General features: G+C 33.9%; 1 protein-coding gene across 12 annotated transcripts in view; it reads left to right on the top strand.

Moving 5' to 3' along the window:
* The window catches only part of LOC109108502 (SRC kinase signaling inhibitor 1-like), a 56,667-nt gene extending 37,648 nt beyond the window's left edge, over positions 1 to 19,019 (top strand). For 8 of the 12 annotated variants that reach the window (XM_042751620.1, XM_042751623.1, XM_042751621.1 and 5 more), the window contains 12 exons: positions 239 to 399; positions 1,391 to 1,566; positions 1,666 to 1,796; positions 1,996 to 2,143; positions 2,231 to 2,451; positions 3,020 to 3,252; positions 3,712 to 4,000; positions 4,131 to 4,273; positions 5,805 to 5,990; positions 6,206 to 6,325; positions 9,398 to 9,541; positions 16,816 to 17,291. In XM_042751620.1, coding sequence (XP_042607554.1) covers positions 239 to 399; positions 1,391 to 1,566; positions 1,666 to 1,796; positions 1,996 to 2,143; positions 2,231 to 2,451; positions 3,020 to 3,252; positions 3,712 to 4,000; positions 4,131 to 4,273; positions 5,805 to 5,990; positions 6,206 to 6,325; positions 9,398 to 9,541; positions 16,816 to 16,875 — 2,012 coding nt within the window. In that variant the 3' untranslated portion in view covers positions 16,876 to 17,291. Of the gene's footprint in view, positions 1 to 238; positions 400 to 1,390; positions 1,567 to 1,665; positions 1,797 to 1,995; positions 2,144 to 2,230; positions 2,452 to 3,019; positions 3,253 to 3,711; positions 4,001 to 4,130; positions 4,274 to 5,804; positions 5,991 to 6,205; positions 6,326 to 9,397; positions 10,086 to 16,815; positions 17,292 to 18,343 lie in introns of those variants that run through there. The other 4 variants (XR_006158394.1, XM_042751625.1, XM_042751624.1 and 1 more) reach the window with 4 other exon arrangements.

Genomic DNA, 19,019 nt, shown 5'->3' on the forward strand with positions numbered 1-19,019 from the left:
CTTGTTTTTGGATGTGACTCACAATGTACAAATCAAGACAGAATCAGAAGCCTTTTGTTGTTCTTTTGAGGTTAAAATGCAAATGAGACATTTTCAGAAAGATTTAAATAGATTAGCAGAATGACTAACAGGCTTATGGATAATCAGATTTGACTATTACGCATTTGAAATGAAATTGCATGTGTTTTTATATGAGTTAAATGTTTCATGTATGACTTCTGCTCCTGTGGATTGTTAGTGTCATCGCCGTCTGCTCCTCTGGCCCTGATGCCTCCTCCGCCCACTGCAGCCTCTCAGCCAATAGCAATGTCCCGTTTCCAAATGCAGCTGCACCTGACTGACCTGCAGCAGCACACAGCTGAGCTGCGCAAACAGCTCACACAACTGCGCCAGTTACAGGTGTGTGTGTGTGTGTGTGTATGTATGTTTTGTGCGTTTGTAAGCCTCATGCAAGTTCTAAAAACTGCTGTGTATTTATATAGATAGATATTATGATGTGTATCAACTCTGACATTAGATTGTATTCTTATTCATTTTAATTATTTATATATTACTAAATAAATGTTTATTTAAAATTTATAATAAATTAATATAAAATATATTTGTTTACATGCATACATATATATATATATATTTTTTTTTTGAATGTTTAATAAATTAATCTATATGAAAATATATTCTTGACTTTAATATTTATTTAATATTTTTATATATATATAATATTTTATGTATTATAATTTATAATATGACATTATAATAATGTTACAGTACTTATATATTTATGCATATTAATTTATAAAATATATAAAATACATATATTATATAACATTTACATAGTATATTAAATGTATAATTTATAAATAATAAATATGAGATATTATTTCTTATTATATTAGAATAATATGTATTTTTATATATATTATATATTGTGTATTATAATTTATTGTACACTAGTGTGTATTATTTTGGGAACAGTTAACTGGTAATATTTAATATTTTAGCTGGAAGGTTTAGAAAACAAATAAATTATATTACTTTTTTTTTTTTTTTGCTGTGTATTTAATTTTGTGCACATGTGGGGATGAAAATATTGCTTGTTGAATAGCAAAACTTTTAACTTTGACATATTCATTGGGGTAAAATGATTATAAATAATGCCTTAAAGAAATAAGTCATTTTATTCACACAAAGCTATGAAATGGCTTCAGAAGACTAAGGAAATAACACATAAATAATACATTTTTATGTTTTTGGAGCATAACAGCCAATTGCATGGGAAATGTGTACTATATGAAAAACATAATCACATTTTAATGTATCTATTCTTTTAGTTCATATCTAACAATATTGTATTCATATATCCAGGTCTGTATATCTGTGTGTCTCACAGTTACAGAATCAGGACTCTGTTCAGGCTTTACTGAGGCAGACAGAGTCTGATTTGGGGATGTGTCTGATCGAGGCGTCTCGCACACAAGAAGATCCATTACAGCGGCAGCGTCTTCTTGTTGAGGAGGAGAGGCTGCGCTACCTTAATGAAGAAGAACTTATTATACAACAACTACAGTGAGCTAAAGCACTTATGCCTCTAAATGAGGACACATGCTGAAAAACAGTGCCGCATATGGTTTGTGTTGGAGGTGATGTGTTTCCTTGTGTTTCCAGTGATCTCGAGCGCTCAGTGGAGGAGATGAGGATGGGGGCGGGGCTTAACCACCACCTGGTGACCGAACAGGAAATAGAACAGAAGAGTCTGGAGCTCAGGAGACTTGGAGAGACGGTCACTGACCTCAAGAGTGAGTGAATGATAAAGAAAGGAATCATCACAGTAGTGATATTACGCCTTTGGTCAGTACATAAATAGTGCATAGTAGTTTTGTGGAGTGTTCTGTAGGCAACATGTTTTTTTGTTTTGTTTTTTGGAAAATGTGGAAATCTCTATAATTCAGCTATAAGCTAATTCTGTGTATTATGTTCTACAATTTATGTGTTTAGATCAGTTCCCCACTTTACAAAGTAAGATGCGTGTTGTGTTGAGGGTGGAGGTGGAAGCCGTCAAGTTTCTGAAAGAGGAACCGCTCCGACTGGAGGCCCTGTTGAAGCGCTGCAGAAACATCACCAATACACTCACTTTACTTCGAAGGTAACGCACACAAACACGTAACCATTCACTCCTGTTCGTTCTCTAGTGGCATGCATAAAGCATTCCTCAGTGTGTGTTTGTGTACAGGCAGGTATCAGAAGGTGTGTGGAGGACACCCAATGACTTCAGTAGTTCAGTTTCCAGCGCGAGTGACGCTGACTTCAGCAGGAGCTCTGATCTAGATATTCTCAACAGCCCTTCTCTAAATCTGCCCGACCTAGGGGGCACCTTATCAGCCACTGCCACTCTTTCTGCCTCCCTGGGCACTAATACCACAAATCCTGGCCTGACGAGTGCTTCTAGTATAGGTAAACACCAGTTTTACATTCTATTTGACATGCTGAATTATTTAAGGAGTAGTTCACCTAAAAATGAAAATTAACTCACCCTCAGGTCATCAAAGATATAGATGAGTTTGTTTCTTCATTAGAACAAATTTGGAGAAATTTAACACAATTTATCACTTGCTCACCAATGGATGCTCTGCAGTGAATGGGTGCCGTCAAAATGAGAGTACAAACAGCTGATAAAAACATCACAATAATCCACAAGTAATCTATACCACTCCAGTCCATCAATTAACATCTTACGAAGATAAAAGCTGCATGTTTGTGTTTTTATCAACTGTTTGGACTCTCATTCTGACGGCACCCATTCACTGCAGGGGATCCACTGGTGAGCAAGTGATGTAATGTTACATTTCTCCAAATCTGGTCTGATAAAGAAACAAACTCATCTACATCTGGGATGGCATAAGGGTGAATAAATTTACAGCACATTTTAATGGTGACCTATTCCTTTAACTACAACAAATTTTGGGAACATTTATTGGTTGGTGCACGCTGGATCACTTATTCATTGATTTATTGATTTTAGGAGGCACCACTAGTCTATCTAACGTGCTCGGCTCCTCTGTTGGTGCCAGTATGAGTATCTGTGGTATTCCTGGCAGCACCACGCTGGGTAACTGGCTGGCAGGAGCCGGGGCAACAGATCCCATCATGCCTGAACTGGACGGCACCTCCACAGGTCCAATAAAGACCAGTGGCTTGGAAGACTTGCCCGCACGCAGAGAATCTGACAAAGGAGTGTCTGTGGAGGTCCGACTGGTAATGAACACACTTAATTTTCATATTTGTGTTTTCACGGATGTCATAAAGGATGTGAATATTTACCGAAGGCTGACAGACAAGTGTTTTTGAGGGTTTAAATATAATAATAATAATAATAATAATAATAATAATATTAATAAAAACAACAACAATAATAAAAATATTTTTTTATTATAAATATATGTTGTATAATATTTTATATATTTTTTGGTTTTGGTATTTTTTTATTGTGGTTTTTTAGAGATGTGAGTTTTTTAAAAGTACTATAGAGATAATCAAATAAATGTATTTATTTAATAAATTTACATTAATATAAAAATTTTAAAAGGTTTAAATTATTTTGCTAACTTTAGCCTTTTCCTCTTTTCAAAACCCAGTACTCATGCATCACATCCCTGGTTGATATTTATTTAAAGTTTGGGAACCTCTGTGTGATGTGTGTGTGTGTGTCTTTAGGCTGCAGAGCGAGATTGGGAGGAGAAGAGAGCCAGTTTGACTCAGTTCAGCGCTCAAGACATCAATCGTCTGCTGGAGGAAACTCAGGCTGAGCTGATGAAGGCCATTCCAGATCTAGACTTCGCCGCCAAGCAGATCACGAAACCGGCTGTACCGCCAAAACCCCAGCTGTCCTCCCTCCCAGCGCCTGGCTCAACATCCTCCACTCCTAGCTTAACACCTGAACATCAGCCCAGCAAAACCCCACCAAAACCACCCAGCAAAGACGGCATCCCACGCAGGGGATCAGGTGAGGTTTCATTATCGTTGTGCCAAGAACTACAGGAACTGCCTTGTGATTTTGGCTATATTGTTTTTATGATTCCACTGATCATTAGACAAATGAATAGGTTTATTGATTGATTTGATTGATTGATCAGGGGAGTTGACAGTGCCACGGTATCGTACAGAGAAGCCGTCCAAGTCTCCACCCCCTCCTCCTCCGCGAAGAAGTTTCCCATCAGGCCTTGGGCTCACTACCAACAGCAGTGGAGAAGTTATCACCATAAACAAGAGTGTGAAGGTGAACCACAATTTTCAAAAGTTAAGCATTTTTGTATATCTACTGAATGTTAGGTGATGCTGTCTTAAAATTTTTCAGGCACGTTAAGGGCATGCTGTCGATTATTTTAACCAAATTTTGTGAGAATACATTAAAGCATTTAAAAAATAGAATAGTTTGCAACAAATTTCAAAATGGATCACAGGCAACATTCATCCAATCCTGGCAAAATTTGTATCAATGGATTCAGCATGATCCAAGGGATACAAAAAGCTGTGATTTTCTGACTTTTTTTTAAAGTTATAAGCAAAAATAGCCAATTTTCGGACTCATGACCTGTAGGTGGCACTGTTCCCAAATTTAGCTTGTACTCTCAGATCATAGTGCTAAAGAAGTGTGTCAAGTTTTGTTTCAATAGATCAAATTTTGTCAAGATATAGCATCTAATGTATTCTCTTCTATATATTCTAATTTTGGGTCAAAATCGTTAGACTCACATGATCATAACTTTTGAACATTGATCTCATGACCTGTAGTTGGCGCTGTTCCCAAATTTGGCATGTACTCTCAGATCATGATGCTGATGAAGTGTACCATGTTTCAATTCAATAGATCTAAGTTTTGCCAATATATAGCATCTGTTCAATATATACATTTTAATTTTGGGTCAAAAATCACTAGACTCACATAATCATAAATTTTCAACACTGTTCTCAAGACCTGTAGTTGGTTCTGTTCCCAAATTTGGCATGGACCGTCAGATCATAGTGCTAAAGAAGTGTGCCAAGTTTTGTTTCAATAGATAATTGTTTTTCAAGATATAGCATCTATTTTCTTCTATATATTCTAATTTTGTGTCAGAATCATTAGATTCACTTTATCATAACTTTTCAATACCGATCTCATGACCTGTAGTTGGCATTGTTCCCAAATTTGGCATGTACCCTCAGATCATGGTGCTGATAAGGTGTACCAAGTTTTGTTTAAATAGATCTAAGTTTTGCCAAGATATAGCATCTATTCCATCTATACATTTTAATTTTGGATCAAAAATCACTAGACTCACATCATCATAACTTTTAAGCATTAATCTCATGACCTGTAGTTGGTGTTGTTCCTAAATTTGGCATATACCCTCAGATCATAGTGCTGATGAAGTGTGCCAACTTTCATTTCGATAGATTGAAGTTTTGCCAAGATACAGCATGTATTGTTTTCTTTATATAAAAATTTTGGTCAAAATAATTAGATTTACGTCATCGTAACAAAAAGGAAAATCAAAACTCTGTTCAGTCATTTCTGTTGTGTAAACTTATCATCTGAACTAGTTTGGTGATAATTGAACTACATTTCAAAGAGTAGTAGCTTAGTAACAAATTCAAATGTTTTTGTTATAAGCAGTTACAAAATAATTTGTACTTGATTGGCTGTTAACTGTAAATTAAAGCTATCTTTCCATTGCTGCAGCTGTTAATATTTCTTGTGCTTCATATCTTGCAGTGCCTGCAGATATTTATTAGGTTTCTCTTTCATACCCATATTATTTTTGTAGAAATTGGAGAAGAAGGAGAACAGAGATGAGGCTGAAGTACCGACTCAATCCCAGACGCCTCCAGTCAAACTAAGACGTCCATCGACCTCCGATGGGCCCCGACCGTCCTCCACACCTCCGGTCATCGCTGCTTCTGGAATGAAGGAAGATGAGGATGAAGATGAGAAGATAATGGCAGAGCTGGAGGTAAAAAGCTGATATACTTTTATAAAAATATTATTCTTATCACCATGTATCTACATATAGGATGACACTGAGGGACATTAACTCATTCCTGATTGGTCTGTTATTCAGTAAATTGATAAGAAAGCATTTTTCACAGATTTGGAAATAATGTGTTGTTCATTTTCCTCCAAACCTAAACATGTCAATGCACTAATCCACACACAACAACACGACAGGCATTTCAGAGAGCCCCAGTGAGACTGAGGGTCAGTGCTGAGGCCCAAAGCCCGGCTGAGGCCACTCCTAACAGTGTTGACAGGACAGGCCAGTGGATCAGCAACTCTCTGTGGAGAGAGGTAACGTGTTACCTGCCAGTCCTTCCTCTCAGGCCTCCCTATAACTTCTGGCATTGAGGTTTTTTCTGAACCTTACTAATGCACTCTGACACAAAACCTATTAATCTGTCATCTCTTTAAGTCTTTAACCAGCTGTGCTACTGCATGTTATTAGACGGCTTGAATGAGGTCTGGTATTGAAACCCGGCTATAAAAACCCATTGGGAAATAAACGTTTTCCTAACATTTTTCTAACAAGTGATTCTTGACTTGTTATATGTGATATGTGAAAGTCTCTTTCCACCTCAGAGATTTTATAGATTCTAAAAAAATCTTTTTACAATATAATATAATTTTATAATATATTATATTTGAAATAATAGTAAATAAAGCAATTAAGCATTAAGAAATGAAATATTATGCAATCATTTTTTACTTAATATTGTTATTATTAAATAAACATTAAATTGAATATTAGTCATTTAATTTAGTTTAGTATTATATTATATTATTAAAACTATTAAGTATGATACTGTATAATGATGATCATATTTACAGTATTAATAATTATAATTTATTTGTAATTAATAATAGTGTAATAACTATAAATGTCATTATAAATAATTATGCATATTATAAACACACTATTATAAATATACGTTATGAAATTATTAAATATTATGAAATAAAACAGTTATATCAAAAATGCTATTGCTTTATCTAAATTGCTTTAATTGATAATATATTATAGAATATTAAGCAATACAATTTTATATTTTCTAATATGTATTATTATTATTATTATTAATTTTATGTTTTACAATGTGACTATTTCTTAATTTGAACTCTCTCACAATTATTTTTATTTTGACACTTAGGTGAAAAAGAGCTTCCATACTTAAAACCAGTAGGGTCAAGACATTAGGAGTTTAAGATATCTCTCATAATTTTGTATGCAAAGTCAAACATTTCCTCAAAGAAAGAAAAAAAAAGAAAAGAAAAAAAGCTAAATATGTTTAAAAAATAGCATCTCTGTAAAAGCAAAATGTACACGCAAATTATTATTGTATCTATAATTTTTTACAGATATAACATTCTATTTTCACTTGTTTTCTTTTGAAGCTAAGCTGTTGGAATAAACAGTGTTATATCAGTCAAGGTCATCTCTTCTTCTCCCTCTCTCTCGCTCTCTCTCTGTCTTTTGTTGTCAAGCTGTGCCTCTTCTGCACAGTGACAGTAATGTTGTGACACTGTGGTAACAAATCAATTTTAACAAGCTTAAAGTCTTTAAAGCAAAACCTTCAAGAGCCAATAACAAACAGACAAAACACAAAGCGTGTCAGCTACTGCGGTCTAAATGAACTGCTGACTTTACCCACTCATCAGTCTCGACAGCTTTTCCATACACTATATGTTTCTTAACTATGTCCTTGCCTCATTTTCACTCGTTCTGTTTACTGTATCGACAAGCCATTTGTTACAGGAAACTATAGCGTAACTGACCAGTGAATTCAGGATGTCTGAAGAAGAAAACTGGTCATTATCATCTGAGATATCTGGACAGCCTGTGTCTGTATATGTGTGTGTGTGTGTGTGTATCTTGTCAGCCTGCAGAGATGTATTGTGATGAGTACTACTAATGTCTCACAATGAAAGAAGTGTGAAAGAGTGCTAATATCAGCTTTTCTCACACACATGCAGGGTGTCAGTCAACACTACTGCTGCATGCTGATCTGTAGAGATTCCCTCTGTCTCTTTCTTTCATTCAGTTAGTGTTTCTATTTCTGTTTCTTGGCTCTGATCCAAAACCTAGCGAACTGCTTCTCTGTCTACATATGCAGCAACTGAACCGGACTGTAATGGATTAGGACGCTAAGCTAATGGCATAATGTGTAGTACAGACAAATATACATGAAATGGTGTCATTTCAATTAGACATATTTATTGTCTTTTGGTTTAATAAATTTGTATTTTATTTTGTAATATTGTAATCCAGCTGCCATTAAAATCGGGGAAAATATCCCAAAAGCTTACAATAACAGTGTCACACTCACATATTTTTAATGTGTTTTTAAAGCTTTCTTAATTGCTTTATTTAGTAGTATTATATAATATTAAATAAATCAATTAAGTTTTTATCTATTAAGGATTATATAATAATTATAATTTATTTAATAATAATAATAATAATAAACAATATCAATAAATGACTACTAATGTTATTAATATTTACACTATTATTATTATTAATTAAAATAACATAGCACACGTAACATATTATTATGTCTCACATTGTAAATAATAGTTTTTGTTTCTTATTAAATAATATTATATAATAATAATAAAGCAACTAACAATTAAGCAGTATTACTAAGTGTCAATTATTATTATTATAATATTAGAATTTAATAATAATAATAATAATAATAATAATAATAAATTAATACATTAATACTGTTAGTTAATATTATGCTTATTTCTCATATGGTAACAAAATGAACTATAATTATAATAGTCAGTATTAATAATAATAAATGAATTATTGATAATTATTATTATCAGTTAATAATATTTGCATTATTGTTATTTTTCTCACATTGTAACTTTATATTTTTATATTTATTATTATATAGTATTATATAATAAGGCGATTAAGTAAATAATAAAATACAATTATATATAATAATAACAACCATTTATTAATAGTCAATATTAATAATAATAATAATTTGTTAATAATAATAATAATTATTATTATTCTTGTTAGTACTTATATTATTATTATTTATATGGACTTCCATTCCACTATCAGCTTACAAGTTGGAACAAGACATTGGAGGTTTATGATATTTAAAAGTGACATGTTTCCTTAAAGCAATCAAAAACATAATGCAACTCTCACATATTCTTCAGCCTTCATTTTCATCGGGATTCAGCTCACTGGGTTTTGGAGCAGAGCTTTCATCGTGACGCTCTTCTTCCAGCAAACGTGAATTATTCAAACTCAGTCCCATGACTTAAACAAACATGGTCATTTTCCAGCCCAGCCCAGCCTGCTGTTGTTTATTCATGTTTGTTCTCTCTGGTTCTCAGCCTGTAGGCACTCCTCCGGGCTCCGCCAAACTGGTGCAGCCGTCTGCGGCGTCACGTCTGCGGCACCTGCAGCAGAGCAGCCTGGAGCGCAGGAGCAGGAAACAGCAGGAGGAATTCCCAAAGCTCCAGCAGGGTCAGCAGCAGGTATTCCACTTCTAACAATAGCTGCATCCTGCTATCGGCTGACTTACGCTCGCTCTCGCTGACTTTACCTCTGCTCTGCACTAAAAGGCACTCGTTCAGTGCAAACTCATCCGTCGACTCCAATGACTGTAACACTTGCAGCCGAGCACGCACTTCCATGTAAGCTGCTATGTCTCCCAGTGCTGCACAGATGTTATGGTTTTCCACTGTGCGATGGGGTTCAGTATGCACAAGTCCTCTGATTTCCCCATATGCTCACAGATTATGTATTTTTCTCTTCCATGCCACATGAACTATTCTTCCAGAACAACAAAATGGAACAGTATAGTGTATCACAATGCCAGGGAAAGACACCAAATTTCTCTCTCGATTTGTAGCTTGTTTCCACTCTAGGAGGAAAAAGTAGACATTTAGGCCTGGAATTTATGTTACATAAGTACACAGATGCGAAGGCAGTGTTCACATACGCTAACATCATTCAAAGTTTTGGGGTTGCTTAGCTTAAAAAATCTCTTTGGCTCACCAAGGCTGCATTTCTTTGATCTTTATTGTAATATTGTGAAATATTGTTACAAATTAAATAAGCTGTTTTCTGTTTAAATATGCTTTAAAATGTAATTTATTCTTGTGATGCAAAGCTGAATTTTCAGCATCATTACTCCAGTCTTCAGTGTCACATGATCCTCCAGAAATCATTCTTAAATGCAGATTTGCTGCTCAAGAAGCATTTCTTATTATTAGCAATGTTGAAAACAATTGTGCTGCTTCATATTTTTGTGGAAACTGTAATATGCTTCTGTTTTCAGGATTCTTTTATGAATAGAAAGTTCAATAGAACTGCATTTATTTGACTTAGAACTATGAAATAATAAGTGTCTTTACAGTCACTTTTGTTCAATTTAATGCATCCTTGATGAATAAAAGTATTAATTTATTTCAGAAAAAGGTACCCCAAAACTTTTAAACTGTAGTGTACTTGCGTAAATTATTTTTCAGGCCTTAATGTCCTTAAATATTTCAGAGACTAATTAAGACTAATGTCAGCTAATGATGCCAGCTAATCGGCAAACTGATGTCCCTGTCCTTGTGCCATTTTTGAGTTTTCCTGTAAGTCTCTTTCACTCTTTGTCTATAATCTTTAAGGAACTATACTGGTCTGAAGCACTACATTTTGATGAGTACTCAAGCTGTCAGATCCCAGCCGAAAGAAGCTTTAGTGCTGTTCTTATGACAGGACAGGTCAAGGTGAGATGGCATGCGTGACCTAGATACTTTCTGACATTGTCACTGTGATGCTTTAATGTGTCAAAGCTTTTGAAAGATCGGTTGGAAAAGAGAAGAAATTGGAGATGAGACGTGTGCTTTGATCATGGTCAGGTTTGGCTAGCTACCAATCTGGAAAAAAGGCATTTATATAAGGCATATATGTGTTGAAGTGAACATGAAATGACTCTTTTTTTTTTTTTTTTTCATTTTACTTTCTTAATCTGACATATTTATGGGGGGAAATGGTTGAGATTCTGTCCATAGGAATTGATTGGATTGTAAAAAGTGGGTGATCTATAGCAGAATAAGGAGATTTTTTTTTTTTTTGGAATAATGCATACTAAATCATGGACAAAAGAACCAGGAATGTGTATTAGGAGAGTAAATAGGGTCAATTTTGATTTTGATTTATGCTTATTTCACACAAAACGGCTACACTGTGGACAAAAAGACCAGGAATGTATACTGAGAAATTAAATAGGGTCAATTTTGACACAAGGCAGCAAAATCATGGATAAAAAGACAGGGAAGATGTGTTAGAAAAGTAAACAGGGTGAATTTTGATTTTACTTTATGCTTACGCTTTATGCACACAAAACAGCTAAACTATGAAGAAACAGCTGAATCAAAATAGATAAAATGACTAAAAATGTGTTTTTAAAAAGTAAATAAGATCAGTTTTGATTTCACTTCACGCTTATAAACAGCTTCTCATTTAAAATCACTTAACGGTAAGAGGATAATTTGATCAAATAATGTATAGAAGAGTGAAGGGGAAAGGTAAGCCTGCAGTGTTCCTGTAGTGTTGCACAGTCTCTATCTATCAGGGCGATTCACAAAGTCAGCGCTCCCCAAAATCCAACCCGAAAGAACAAGATTTTGTGCAAACCCTGAGGGAGGGAAGTGAAAAACTGGGTGGAAAGACAGAGAAAAGTAAGAGATGAGACGGTGAGGTTTGGTTTCTGCCGTCTCTCTCTCTCTCAGTCCTGCGGGGTTAATCGACAGACTATTAGCTCAGCATAAGCTCAGAGTTAGCCCGGCCCGCTGCAGACTGTCTGATGCACTCCAGGGGCAAATTAATGTCTCCAAATTGAAAATAGTGAATCTTTTAATTGGCAGTGACATGACTGCAAGATAAGATGTTTTACAGACAAGCCAGTTAAAGGAAAAGATTACCTAAAAAGGACAACTGTCATTTTCCCACCCTCATGCCATGCATGACTTTCTTTCTTTTGTTGATGAAGAAATTAGATATTTGTAAGAATGTTCGAGCTACTGTTTTGAAGGGGATTTTTATTGACAGGCTTCAAAAAGGACCAAACTATGGAAGCCTATGAAAAAAAAAAAAAAATTTAAAAGGTAATTGCAACTTTATATCTCACCATTCTGACTTTTTGCTCGCAATTCTGATAAAAAAAGTAAAAATTGTGAGATACACATTTGCAAGAAAAAAAAGTAGAGAGTTGTGAGATTTTTATTTTTAATTGGGTGGTGAAAACAAAGCAAAAAAAAAAACTTTTGGGAGACGTAGACTCAGAATTCAGTGACAAAAAAAAAAAAAGAAAAAAATCAGAATTTCAAGAACTAAGGAATTTAAACATAATTTAGAGAAAAACATTAGAATTGCAAGAATTTAGAGAAAAAAGTCAAAATTGTGACGTGAACTCAGAACTCAGAGAAAAACATTCCAAACTGCAAAATTAAAATTTCAGAGAAAATTCAGAGAAAAACATCAGAATTGGGAGATGTAAACTCATAATTTAGAGAATTTTTTTTTTTAATGCAAGATTTAAACTCAGAATTCAGAGAAAAAAGTTTAGGAAAAAAAGTCTGAATTATGAAATATCGCAAATAACCTTGTGGAGGAAATATGTGGTGTAAATATACACTTTGAATGTAGTAACGAGTGTTTGGATGAGGGTTTGTATGTGGGTTTTTGTATGTGGTTTTGTGGTTTGGTTTCATTGTGTTGTTGTTAGGGATTCCTGTCTGTCACCGAGTGTTTCTAAGGCACAGACTCAGAGGATTAAACAGACAATCACCGTGGCAACCGTGGAATGAGGCAAGCAACCCCTCTATAGCAACCATTGGAGACGGTGATACCTGCATTCCCACACATTTAGAAACTGCTGCTGCTCACTTGATCAGATTTAATTCAGCTAAATAACTGTTTGTGGTTACTAGCATGCATTCCTGTAGCTCAAACAGCACAGCATTACAAACACCAGGTGGGTTTGATTCCCAGGGAATGCAGGAAATTATAAGAAAGTGTAGAATTATTTGGATAAAGCATAAATGTAGTGGTATACTGTATGCTGACTGAATTCAAATCTGTCAAGAAAACCAAAATATTATTCTAAAAAGTCACAGCTGATAACACTTGTTTATTAGTCAAGATGAGCGCATAACATAAAAGCACATAGAATTTTATGCAGCAAAAATTGTGTCATACGGTAGCAATTGTTATTTAGTATTGTTTATATGAATATAGTATTTAATAATATTTTGAATGAGCTTTTACTATTTTATATTCAGTTTTCATTTTAAATTTATTTTAAGTTTTAGTAATTTTATTGTGGTTTTTTTTCAGCTTTTTTTTTATTCAGCTTAAATTTTTTATTTAATTTTTTATTTTGGTACTTCAATATTTTCAAACTTTTTTATTTCAGTTATAATGTAATGCAATATCTCTTAAACCAAAAAACAAAGAAACTTTTTTTATATATATTTCTCTTTGACTGTATTTTCATTTTAGTTTAGTTTTAGTCATTTTAGTACTTCAATTTATTATTAAACTTTTTACAATTTTATTTCAGCCTTTAATGGGTCTAATTAATTTTTTTTATATTTAGTTTTTGTCGCTTTAGTACTTCAATTTATTATTCAGCTTCTATATATATATATATATATATATATATATATATATATATATATATATATATATATATATATATATATATCACCCTGTAATGGCCCTATTTTAGTCTATTTAAGCATTTTAGTACTTCAATTTATTATTTAATTTTGTATTTAATTTATTATTTTTATTTTCAGACAGAAAGATTTTTAATAGTGTTAGTTATAGGACACTACTGCCATTTGCAGACGTACCCCACTGTATGCTACAGAAACATCTCTCTACAGAAACCTTGTGAATTCAGTTCAAGCACTTTACACAGTGTTCAACCAGTGTTTGTGATGAACAGCATGTCTGTAAGTGAGCTGGAAGTGTGCACTTAATAGTACTCTGTCTATTTGCTTTAAACCAGATATACTAACTAAATTAGTTTTGTCGTAGCTAGTGAGTGATTAAAGACGCAGCTAAAGACAGCAGTACTGTACAAGCCAGAGTCTGTTCTCTAAAGGCACGTACACATTAGTTTTCTTCTAATACCCTTCTGGAAGGGCCTCTAATCTTCCCTCGACTGTGTGCGCACTCAGGCAGCTGCCTTGATTAGCGCCAACAGCAGATCACTCTGGTCTGTATGCTTCACTGCGGTCTCAGCAACAACAGGACACAGTTCCCAGTCATCAGTCAATGCCCAAGAACTCCGGCTTTGTTCCCAGGCAAAGATCTGGCTAATTTGGCACAGCACAGAATGCGGCAGGCCGTCATCTCCCGGAAAGAGAGTCATCGCTTGGGCTTAATGGGAGGTCTGTGCCATGAATCGGACAACAGACTGTATGGCTGCTCGCTCTGCTGACCATTTTGGCTCGGCGAGGGCAAACACAGAAGGCTGTGAAGATGCAGTGTTTGAAGGGATTGTTTATTCTTGAAAGGTCAAATTGTTTGCTGGCCCTGAGTGAGAGATGGGAGTGTTTGTGTGTCATTTTCTGGGCATCTTTCAGCGGTTTGTTTGCGTCCCAGGGGTGTTGAAGGACTTTGCTGTAGATGTTTAATAAGGTGAATGAAATCGTGCTTGCTGAGACGCTCTCAGCGCTGCGTTCTCTGAGTGTCCTCAAACAAACTGAGCGCGGTGGGAAGCAGTGAGGTGGAAAAATGATTCAGCCTGATTTTCTGAGTGGAGTCGGCACTGCTGTTGTGCACTTTTGAGCTTAGTTTGCTCATTTGTTAGTGAATACTTTATTTACATACTCAAAAGTGTTTTTGAAAGAAGCCTATGCTCACTGAAGCTGCATTTCTTTGATAAAAATACTGTAAAAACAGTGATATTGTGAAATATTATCACCATTAAAAACTATTTCCAATAGCAAATTTATTCCTGTAATTGAAGATGAATTTTCAGCATCAGTGTCACATGATCCTCCAGAAATCATTTTAATATGCAGATTTGCTGCTAAGTTATTACCAGTTATTACTAGTTCTATTCTATTACTAGTTATTATCAGTGTTGAAAAATCAATGTTTTTGCTGCTTTATACATACATACACACATACATAGATATATATATATATATATATATATATATAGATATATATATATATATATATCTATATTATATATATATATATAGTGATACATTTTTCCTTGAATGGAAAGTTCAAAAGAACAGCATTTATTTGAAATTGATTTTTTTTTGTAACATTATAAATGGCTACTAATTTTGATGATTTTAATGATTAATTTATCCCAACAGTTTTTCATTACTGATGATAAATGTTTCATGAGCAGCAAATCAGCATATTAGAATGATTTCTGAAGAATCACATGACACTGAAGACTGGAGTAAGGATGCTGAAAATTCAGCTTTGCTTCACAGAAATAAATTAAATTTTCAAATATATTCAAATAGAATACAGTTATTTTAAATTATTATAATATTTCAGAATTTTACTCTTTTTTTTTTTTCTCAAATAAATCCAACCTTGGTGAGCAGACAGAAAGAGACTTTCAAAAACTTGCAACCTTTATTCCAAACTTTTATGGCAAATAATTATTTTATCAGAGTAAAATACAAGGCTTTCCAGCACAGTTCTACAGAAATAGCTTGCTTGCTTTTGCGGTTGCAGCTAGTTTAAGAACTTAAATTAGAATGATTTCATTTTCTATCATCAGCCTCAGTAGGTGGGTAAATTTTGGTGCATTTTCACATATTGTGAATATAGTTGCTCCTCTGCTGGTGGCATAGTTAATATCTCTCTGCCCTTCACCAGACAATAATTTAAATCAAAATCCGAATATTAACGTGATCACAGATGGTGTATCTGCCTCTTTATCACCCTGTACCCGAGCACACTGATATATCTCATACTTCATATCAAGCAGTTATTTTAGTATTATTTATATATTATAGTAATTATGAATATTTAGTTTTAGCTTCTTTTTTTATATTTTATGTTTCATGTTAGTTTTAGTTATTTTTTATGACAAGCTTCAGCTGATTTTTGTTACTTTTCAATCAAAATTTTCTTGTAATATTTATATTTTATTTGATTTCAGTTTTATTTCAATGACACATTTTTAATAGTGTATTTTTTTTAGTTTAAAGTCCAATATGTTCATACTATTTAGCTACTTTGAATTGATCATCTCAAAACCATGCCTGTTTTAATGTTGACTATCAGTGTAACTCTGAGGAAAGACTGTCTCCTGGTGGACATTATATGTATAACAAAAGGAGGATGGCAAAGGCACTAGTCTCTCTCATAAATGTTTAGTGGGCACATTAGAAATGACAATGCACTGATTATTCTTTCTTTTCTCTTCTCTTATCCACTCACCTGTCCTAACTTGCTTGTAATTTATCCCAAGTCCATCCTTTCCTGACCTCTTCTTATTATGCTGAGGTTATAATAGCCCAGCGCCTGTATTTTTGACATATATATTGTTAAGACTAGCCCTATCTATCCCTGCAGTCCTGCACTAATTTCATAAAGGAAGGAAAGATATTTTTACTCCGATTTCCTTTTCTGCCTCACGGCCTCAGATTTTCTTAGCATTGCCAATCATTTTTTGTACCGGCAATGTTGACTATCAGCCTCCAAGTACTGCCCTGAGTGGTCCTACATGCCCCCCTCTTTACCCTGAGATCTGATCCTGTCTAAGGTGAACGCTTCCATGGCAGCGGTGACCCTAGAAACCAGAGGAAGCACAGGTGACCTCTGAGTCTAAATCATCTCCCAGCTAAAGCACAACGCTTCAGTACTGAAGAGCTCTGATGAAGGTACGAGTCTAATTGTAATTTCATAGTAAAACTGCCAATGGATGCAAATAGCAGCCAGTATATGTACATTGAATAAACAATTTAGATTATATATGGTTAAAGTTAAAATAAATAAATAAATATATATATATATATAAAGCGGTTACAATCTCCTATGTAAACAAACCTATGGCAATATATTTGAAAATATTTTAGGGTGAATCTCATTAAAACATGCACAGATCACATATCATTGCAAAATTTAATAATAAATGTTACATGTGACACTGAAGGCTGGAGTAATGATGCTGAAAATTCAGCTTTGCATCACAGGAATAATTTTTTTTTTAAAGTATATTCAAAAGTATATAATTATCAAATTATATAAACTATTATTTTAAGTTGTAATAATATTTCACAATATTACTGTTTTTTCTGTATTTTTGATCAAATAAATGCAGGCTTGATGAGCAGAAGAGACTTCTTTCAAAAACATTAAAAATAGTAATGTTTCCAAACTTTTGACCTGTACTGTATATATGATTAATATATATTTGAAGTCTAAACAAGTAGATTCTAGCCCCAAAAAAACTCTTAAAACTACATTCTGTGACACATAATTTATTATTTCTTTGTTTTTATTTATTCTGAGGTGACATATGACATGTTTTCGACAGGTTTTATGAGATTCGCCCTTTAGCTAATATGTAGTTTGGGTCAGGTTTAAATAGAAAAATAGAAAATTAGAAATAATCTTAGCAGACTTGACGTTCTGTAAAGAAAATTCAACCCATATATATCTTCAGCACAACTAAATAATTACTTTCAGAGTTAAATAGTAAAAGCAACTGACAGATAATCGGTAAATATTTATCAAGTATAAGCTAGATGTTTTATATAAGATTAGCTTTTGTATTTTTATACTAAAAAAGGGAGAATGTGTTAACATTAGATAGCATGAGGTACATGCCTTATCCAAATTCATACTGTATGACTTGTTGAACTGAAGAATGAAGCCTGGGATCTATTATGTGAAACGAATCAGTTTTCTATGTGTTTCCCCCAGTGGATCTGAAGTGTGAGAGCAGCTTTCATTTCAAAGCATATATTTTGTTACGTAACATTTGACAGCACATTACACTGTACGTGTGAAGCACTTTGTGTCACTGGGATGTATTAGCAACTTATGATAAATAACCAGTTGCCAGTGAATAATAAATTGCTATTGACTGTTTAGATCAATATTCTCATTCATATTTAATGGATCCCCAAGTGTTTGCAAACAACTGCCCCACTGCCATTGTTTCCCCATTTTCTGCTGAAACATATATAGCTACAGTAAATGTATAAGATGCTATAGTTTGGTTTGGTGGTCGTGTCCATCAGATGCCTGATACATACCTCATAACTTTCTTTTTCGTGTCTTAAAAGGACTTCATTGAAGTAGAATAGACCCAAACTCTGATGCGACACACATCCGAGCACCATATGCTGTGTTAAAACACTGAGAAACGTCCAAAATACATGTACAGAGAAACTGTGGAACTGTATATAAACTGTATGATCATGGATATGTTCATTTAGGGTATTTTTTGTAAGCTTTTTTTTCTACCAAAAGCGTTTGAGAGATCTGAACTGCATGTAGATATCCTCTCAAAGTCTGCATGCAGAATCCTCTCTCTGTAAGTTCTGTTTACAAGTGTAAGATAGATGGATTTCTGTATTAATAAAGAGATTTTTTTTAAATAAATATAGTTGTATGTGAGTAGACGGGTCAATCGGATCCTATTCACTGTTGTCTGATCTGTAATAAACCATCTATCTCCACACAGGCATTCCGAATTTAACGTCCAAAAAAGAAAAACATTTTTCATTAATGCAACATATAGAATGTATATAAATCTATCAATGACTTCTTGTGATAAAACAATAACAGTGTGAATGCAATGTTGACCAATAAAAATATATCTATATGGAAATGTTATAATGAAAAAGTTGTTTTAATGTTGAAAAAACCCTCTTCTGGTTGTGTATGTACAAGAGACTGTTGGTTTTGAATGTTCTTGTGCTGTTTTTGTGACTATTAAAGTGAATATCTTCTACTACA

This window comes from Cyprinus carpio, chromosome B24, assembly GCF_018340385.1.
Source record: "Cyprinus carpio isolate SPL01 chromosome B24, ASM1834038v1, whole genome shotgun sequence".
NCBI lineage: Eukaryota > Metazoa > Chordata > Actinopteri > Cypriniformes > Cyprinidae > Cyprinus > Cyprinus carpio.